At 44.5% G+C, this 8,312-nt stretch overlaps 1 protein-coding gene across 1 annotated transcript; it reads right to left on the bottom strand.

Moving 5' to 3' along the window:
- Nucleotides 1–274: 274 nt before the first annotated feature.
- Nucleotides 275–1,355, bottom strand: G0S2 (G0/G1 switch 2). The gene is made up of 2 exons (XM_062595060.1): nt 1,226–1,355; nt 275–894 (listed from the first exon to the last, which is right to left on the bottom strand). The coding sequence occupies exon 2, from the start codon at nt 862–864 to the stop codon at nt 565–567; it is 300 nt and encodes a 99-aa protein (XP_062451044.1). The 5' UTR covers nt 865–894; nt 1,226–1,355; the 3' UTR covers nt 275–564.
- Between the last annotated feature and the right edge of the window lie 6,957 nt (nt 1,356–8,312).

The raw sequence follows: 8,312 nt of genomic DNA, 5'->3' as shown, positions 1-8,312 counted from the left end.
TGTGAGATATGCTGTCTGCACCCCCCCCCAAATTTGGCCCTTTTTGGTTTCAGATGGGAAGAGTTTCTGAAATTAACTCAAAACCCACCAGTCTCAGCATAGTCCCCAGGACAGAGCAACACTCAGTGGGGCTGCCTGAGTTACAGGCCTCAACTGTTTTACTAGGTCAAACCAGATACTTGCTGGGAGGAGCCAATGGCTTCCATAGAGGGTTGAGAGTGAGTACTATTTGCAGTTAAGAGGAGAAGAGTTTGAAATGAATTCAGCTAGAGAGTTTTGCTACCATATAAAATATTTATTGATTTTTGCAAAATGTTTTCAAATGCATCTGTAATAAAAATAAGAAACCATGCTGTGCATCTTGCACATTTTTATACCAACAAAAGGTATTTTTCTTTCTGCTGCACAGCAGCAAATATAACCATTCACTTCTTTCAAGTCTTGCACTTGCAGTCTCATTTGGCCAATCCTTCACTCTTCTTGCTGGAACCACCACCTCCAGATACACCAGGACAGCAGTCTCTACTTTGTTGATCAGCAGATACCTCTCCAGATACAGGTCTTTTAAGAGGCATGCTGTCTGGTCACCATGCTCCTTTGCATCGTTGCTGGTTTATTACTCTTTTCCAAGATCAAATTCTCCTGTTTCTGTTTCATTTGCTCTTGTGTTGGGGCATCTTTCTTCTCCTCCTCCTCTAGCCTCTCTTCAGAGGTAAAAGGACTGCACACTGTCTCCACAAGACCAATAACAACACCAAAGAAAGCCAGCACGCTGCCCAGCATATACAGCTTGACCATTTTCCTGTTGGGCTTCTGGCTGAGCATTTCTTTGGCAAAGGGGATCAGCTCATGCATGGTTTCCATCTTTTGCAGCAGATTTGGAAGATGTTAATCCTATAAAACAGGAGAGAGAGGAGTGTATCAATTATAATCCAGCTGCTTATTCACATAGCATTTGGAGCGCTCCACTCAGCCCACGCTATTTACGCTACATCCCTAGCCCTGCTTTAAGCAGAGAATTTAATTTTTGCTGAAAGCCTGCTCTAGCAAAATGCATTTGCCTCAGCTATCTGGCATGTAGGAGTGGGACGCAGGCTACCGCAGTGCTCCCTCCCCAAGTGGACCTGGGCTCTGGAGCAGGACAGGAATGGTAGCAGATGGAGGAGGAGAGGGTCGGTCTGCTGGGGCCTCCGGTGCATCCCACCCGCTGCTTGCACCCCCTTACCTAGCGCTGGGCGGCTGTAGCAGGCGGGAGCGGTCAATGTTGCGGGGCGGGCTGGCTCGGCTCGGCTCGGCTCGGCTCGGCTCGGCTCGGCTCGGCTCGGCTCGGCTCGGCAGCTGCTGCCCGCCGGCGGCGGCCGCTGCTTTATATCGCCGGCGGGGCGGGCGGTGCCTGCGGCAGGGCGGGCGGTGGGGCCGGGCATGCCCTGGGCACGCCGCGAGCACGGGCCGCCCCCCCCCGCCCGGCGCCTTTGGCTCGCTCTTCACTCTGTTAGCCAAAAATAAAAATAAAACTGCGATTATGATAATACAATGATTATGCAATTCTCCCCCCTCAGGCGTTAACCCTTCCTCCCCTAAAATCAACCCAAAGGCTCTTTGGTGGAGTTGCGATGCAGCTGCTGCTTCTGTAAGAAATAGAGGTGTTTTAATGCATTAGTGGGAACTTTAGTGAGCTACTCCAGAACTTTAGTTGGAAGAGAGGGAGAAGATGGGAATCTGTATCTCAGCTTGTAAAACATCATGACATTTGGATCTAGGGCTTGGCTTTATGCTTGTGTAATATTCAATTCAGTAAAACAGATGTTTAGGTCTTTCTGTCCTTTCTTGCAATAAAGAAAGTAGTGGTAAAAAAGGCATCAATGAAGCATAGCAAAGATGTTACCCAGTGCATGACGCGAAGGCTTTTGTTAAAGATTTCTGTAGATGGCTCATAGCAGAGGGAACATTAGCTAAATTGCATGCAGAACGTGATAGCAACTCAGTTTATCTGAGATAAGAGATTAGCAGGAAATTCCTAAATTAACAAAAGCTGCAAGGCACCTGCTAAAACTCTATTTTCATTTTCCTGTAGTTGTTGCTGAAACACTGTGGCACCTTGTTTTAAGTGTAATCCCCTTGTGATTTATGTAAACTAAAGGACAGTGCATTTCCTTTTTTGGGGAAAAAAAAGAACATAGTTCTGTCATGCTTCTTCTTTGGCTTACTTTCAAGGAATATTTCATCAGTAACGTACAGCAGATTACATCATCTGCTTCTGCTAATGCCGAGTTATTAACTCTGTCAGTGTACATATACTGCTTTTTCTGGAAAAGCTGTGAACACTTCTGGTGGATGCTGACCTTAACGCAGTTGCTAAAGCCAGGAGAATTTGCTGGGATTTACAGCCTCTAATTTCACACACAGATTATGGAGTCTGGGCAGACTTGTGGCAGGGATAATGGGAATCTTTGCCAGGACAGTATATAGGAATTACAGCCTTTTGTGTGAATGGTGCAATAGCAGTGCTTTCAAGGATCGATGTGGAAAGCAGTTAAGTTCAGAGCGGGCCTCCATGAAAGGTGCTGTGAATGAGGCTGGTGAATCTTGAGGGCTGAGTCTTCTTGATGGGTGCCATGTTTTTGCTAGCTGCATGGGCCAGGCTTGAGCCAGCAGCCACTCTGGCAAATGGGAACTGATGGGAGAACTTGTGTCCATAGCAGAGGGGAAAAGGCCAGCCTGTGTTGGTTCTCTATAGCTCCTGCCCAGGAGAAACCACTCTGTGAAATGAGTAATTTTTATGATGTCTCCACTTCCCGTTTCCACAGCGTAATAGCTTGCTGGTGACGCTCCTGGGATGTCCATGCAGGCCTTGTACTGGGTTTAGCACAACTGAAGGGTGAGATTTGGTTTTGTTTCTGAGTGTGAGAGAAGAAGCAAGAATACAGCTTTGAAAAATTAAGGAATTCTTGGAACTTGTATTATCCAAGTCATGTTTTTCTTTTCTGGCAGGATTTAAACGTCTTTGCTTCTGCAAAAACAGTCTAGGAGATGATATGGCCAGAACTATGCCCTAAAATCATTGAACTGGCTCACAATTAAAACCGGCCTAAAGAATTGCGTGTGCTGGGATCATAATCTTAACCTTTTGTTCATAACCTGAAGGTGAGAAACTTGCTGTTAAGCTCCTTTTTTCCTCCCCGTGTACCAGGGCTTTTGAGTTAAAAGCTTTGAGGAAAGCCCCTAAATGCTGCAAGAGGTGGTAACCATGTGAAAATTGGCAGTGTTGGTGAGGTAAACAAAAGGTCTGCCTCATGTATGAATGTGTTGCTTAAATTTGGTTTTTATTCCTTGTTGAGCTCTTCACTGGGCGTGTGAGAGTGGGTGAGTCACAGCAGGCTCCTCACATCCCGCACGTAGAAGGAGGTTGCAGCTTCCCGGCTGCAGCCTGCTCTTCCCTTCCCGCTGTGGGAGTGGGAGCACGTTCTGCTGAACAGCGGGAGGGGAGAGTGCTTTAAGAAAACACTGCCAATGAAAACCTTTTTTCTTTTTTTTTCCCCCCAAGTTTTGAATGCACTTAGGAAATTGTATTGCAAGACTGGCCGTAAAAGTTGCTAAAGACTTGTCTGTCCTCCTTCAGTGTCTATCTTTTTTGAAAATAAAAAATCCTTAACTCTGCCAACTTGGCAGCAAAGGTTGCAGCCAATTTTTATGTTCATTTACTTTTTTTGTCCTCTGCAGTGCTTTGGAAACATTGCAGAAAAGATAGCTGGAGGAGACAGCAATTAGACAGAGAAAGTTCAAGGTCACTGTAACTCTAACCAGGAACAGCTGCTGGCTGGCATGCTGAGACTGCTGGCTTGTCACTGTGTAAGGTAGGCTCTCTCCTCCTTAGATGAGGATAGTGGTGATGGTATAAGCTGTTAGGCCCTGCACAAACACAGCACGGCACTATGTCTGAGCACTAGGTAATCCCAGAAACAAAGGTCAATATGAAGTGTTCGAATCATGATATTTTGCCTAAAAATTTTTGAAGCTGTATTTTTTCTTTGCCTCCTGAACCCTTTATGTGACAGCATCTTTCTCCATCTGAGGGCTACAAATTTTACCTCTTATTTTTTTAGGTATGTATGGAGATGTCCATGTAATCGCAAAATACTAAGAGCTGGAGATTCCAAGAAGAACACAGGGCTCAAAATAGTATTGAGAGTTAACCAAACAGACTTGATAATGATCTGTGGCAAATGCCTGCTATGGCATTACTCAGAAATTGTCTTGATTTAATTAAATAGTTTTTAATTCAATTTTGTTTCAAACTGAAGTAACAAAGTCTGTGCAAGCTTGTTGTGTGGACATTTAAATTGGATTAAGAGTGGATAAAAGGATTAATGATTAACATTAAATTAGACTAATTTTAGGTGCTCCTAATCTTATTTAAGGGAGTCTGCACAATGAGGTTGTCAGATTTAATTGCAACTTTGATTAAAGCAGGCTTTATAGCTGGGAAAATTGCACGAGTTTAACGTCATCCGAAAGAAGAGCTGAATTTGCAAACACCTCAGGTTTAACCTGAATATCGGCAGCTGATGGGAAGGCTGAAATATGTGACCACTGACAGTGGCTCCAAGGTGATGCCTGTCAGCCTGGCTCTGCTGTGGGTTTTGCATGCGCTGAGCTCAGTCCATGTCCAGTGCAGCTGTGGTCATGTGTGCAGTGCCTGAGCTGGGAGCTGAAGTAAAAGCTGCTTTGAAATTACCATAGCAGGGTGTTTGCAGGGAGGTACTAAAAAAGGTAGAGCTGTGCTGCCAGCGAGGATAACTTTGGTAATGCCTGTAGGGAATGGACACCCTCAGTTAAAGCACTGTAGCTCCTGTTTGTGGATGGGCTGGGGGAGATGTAGGAAAACAGTGAGCATGGGAGAGAGGTGATGGCTGAGCTGAATGCTTTGCACAAGAAATCGCACTCTGCCTGCTCCTGTGGGGCGATAGTCCGGGGAAAGTGTGCTGCTCCATGGGAAAACCTGTGGGGTTCATGTAGGTGGTGGTGGGAGAGCACAAGTGAGCTGAGAAAAGTGATGCTGAATGAGGAAGGTTTTTAGGTCTGCAAAGGGGATGTGGAAGAGTCATCTCCTTTGGCCTAAAGCTCAAAGGACTCTGTGAGCTGCTGAATGGGGGAGGTCTTTGGCTGATCAAAGAGGATCTGCAGCTGGTAGAAATGAGGAATGCTCTGAGGTCTGCACCCTCCTATCGCTGAGCAGGTGGTGTGTGTTGAGTTTCAGAGGTGTTTCTGGGGGCTGCCTTTGGCACGGCCAGCTTGCTCATGCCAGGGATGCTTGCTGGCATTGCTGAACTTGAGTGCCCAGCTGCGCCCACAGCCAGGAGAGGTGGGGAGAGTAGCAACCACAGCGTGAGCTGCAGCCTGCCCAGCCAGGGCCCCTCACGGGCAAACCTCCCACAGACTTCAGGACTGGGCTTGCATGAGCATCAGCCTGCTGTACACCTTGTCCTCCAAAATGCTGAAGTAAAATACTTATATGAAAAGCAGAACAATCCTGAAACTGCAGCAAGCCATATTAATGCCTGTCCCAATTAAAAATAAATCGAAAGATAAAATTCTAATTTCCTTCTCTGCTGCTATCTAGAAGTGCTTTCCAGCTTTTTCCTTTTTTTTGTCTACTTTGCTCCAACCACTGGTCCACGGCAAGGAGTTAAGTGATGTAACAAAAGTCCAAAATAACAACATCAGTTTTTCATAGGTTTCCAAGTCCAAGGCGGTTGGCTCTCCAGTGATGGAAGTAGTGCCTTGCTCTGCTTGTATCCAGCATTGCGATGCCCTCATCTTGGTAGGCTGGTAACGTTGAGCGCTACCTGTTTTCCAGGACTCAGTTGCATTAGTGTGTTATCTGTCAATCAGACTGTGTGGCTAGGTAGGACTGTGATGAATTTGTACAAGAATTTTAGAAATAAAAGAAGTCACCTGCCATGAAGGTCAGAAACTGTTTGGTTCAGCTACTGCTGGAGAGGCCCTGCCCACTGCAGGAGTGATTGCCCAGGAAACAGGGAGCAGAGCAGCAGCTGCCTCCGTCCCATGTCACCAGGCATCTGCTGTGAAGTGGTCTGGGAACAGGACACTAAAGTTTCTGGGTCCTGTTTACTAACAAAAGCATATAACTGAATTTAGGCTTGGTATATAAAATGTGGTCATTGAATTGTTGGTATCTGATGTAAAATAACTTAATAGAACTGCATTTTTAGGTACTGTTAACATTTGACAGGAACTCAGAAGAGTTTTGAGTAAAAGCTACTGGAAAAATAGGAAAAGCAGTTTTTTTTTCCTCTTTATTTTCTAAAGGAAAACTTCAGAGCAAACAGAAAATGTAATTTTTCAAAATGCACATTACATTTTGTCCAATTTCATCATTGAAATTTCAGAGGATTTCAGCAGAGTGCAAAGTCAATCATTTATTCACTAGTCTGTACTTCAGACCTGTTTGCAACCGTGAATGCTTTTTTCTCTTCTCTCTCTTGCTACAATGAGACAAGGAAATACTGAATCCTTTAAGAACATGTTCCTGAGCATGAAACAGTGGTGAGGGAAGTGGTCTTGTGTAATTTTTGTTTGTTGATAAGACCGCTATGGCTGAGTGGGATAGCACCTTTTTGTGATGCTGTATGTGGTGATAATAATGGCTATCATCTGGCAGTAGGAGATTTAAAGGATTTGCCACCAAGATCTTATATTAGCTTGGCAGTTTCTGCTCAACTTAAGCATTGTATTTAAAATATACCTGAGTTTCTGGCATAGGCATAGAAAAGCCTGCATAAAATTGAAAGAAATGGAACACAAGATTAATGGGAATTAACAGTGGTGGCATGAAATAACCCAGGTGATTTGTGTTTGTTCTCTGATTGGATCCAGAGGAAGTCTGGGGCATCCCTAGGAACAAAAGGTGACTTCTGAAGAGGAGGCTATATGAAGTAATGGTAGCAGTAATTTCAGTGTTTAACTACAGAAGGGTATCTAATATAATACCAGTTTTAGTGCAACTTTGTATCTGGATGCTCTTCTAGCCCTGACAGCTACCCTACTGCAGGCCAAGCAAAATTTCTTGTGCCTCAATATAACCTCCAAGTTTTTATTAAATCAATTGGATTTTATCAGCAAGGCAAGGGGGAAGATAAACTGGGAGGGACGTGTCTCCCTCAGTTAGCTTGTGAGTGCTTCTCAAAGATGCATTGCATGCAATAGCAAGTGTTTTAGTGGAGAACTCACTAGAAGGCAGACCAGATTTTCTCAGGCCAACAAAAATGGGGCATGCTGGCTCTCCATTTCTTTCCTCCCTGTTCTGTATTCAAATACTTTATTTCTTTTAATATGATTTACCTTGGAAGAAGATGTTCAACTATAATTAACACAATGCTCTTGTGCAGGCCCTAATTAGGAAAGTGGCCCTGTTCTGAGCAGGACGTTGTGCTGGATGACCTCCAGAGGTCCCATCCCACCTGAACTGTGCCATGGTTCTTTGATACTGCATTTTACAAAGTAGTGGGGAAGCTTGAGAGAAAATATAGAAATAACCACTTATTTCTGTTAGTGAAATTTCCAAAATGTTTATAGTATTGTCTTCGTATGTCTTGGTACTTCTACTGATGAAGTGGAAAGATTTGCTTCATCTTCCACATGTCCCATCTTCGGGCAAGGATCAGGCGCTTTGGACTTTGTAATACACGAGTTCAGAGGTGAATGATTTGGCGTCTCTTGGTGTGGAATGGAAGTTGCCTAACAGTTATCGATGTCTGGAAGAAGCAAAAAAAAGCTGAGAGCAGTCTGAGCCATATGGCTGTGCTCATCAGCTCCAGACTAATGAGGCTGTATCTGAAGTTGTAAAGTGCCATGTGGGGTGGGAGAGGGGGATGATGACACGCAGAGTGAGGATGGAGCAAAACACTTCCATTTTACCCAGGTAGGATCAAAAGCTGTGCACCGTGAACGCCTTATTTCAGTTTTATCAAGTGGAAGAGGACACCAATTGATAATTAGAAGCAAAAATAATGTGACTTCTATTCACATTGTCGGTGGAGATACGTGTGTGAAAGTGAGTTCTTAAAACACTCCATTATTTTAAACCTTCTACAATTGCTCTTTGCAGGTAGAAAGGCTGAGATGAGGTTCTCCCACAAAGCAAGCTGCTACTCCATCTGCACTGGTTGTGAGTACTGGGAGAGATCCCTCTGTCCCTTTTCCATTTGTGCACTCTGAAAGTTCCATTTCCCAAATGGTCCAGATTGCAGCTGGAAGCTTCCTTAATGGAATATGTTGCCCTTTTGAGAGCA

Source organism: Rhea pennata, chromosome 25, assembly GCF_028389875.1.
Source record: "Rhea pennata isolate bPtePen1 chromosome 25, bPtePen1.pri, whole genome shotgun sequence".
NCBI lineage: Eukaryota > Metazoa > Chordata > Aves > Rheiformes > Rheidae > Rhea > Rhea pennata.
The sequence above is the reverse complement of the archived record's forward strand: the minus strand, read 5'-3'. Positions and strand labels throughout refer to the sequence as shown.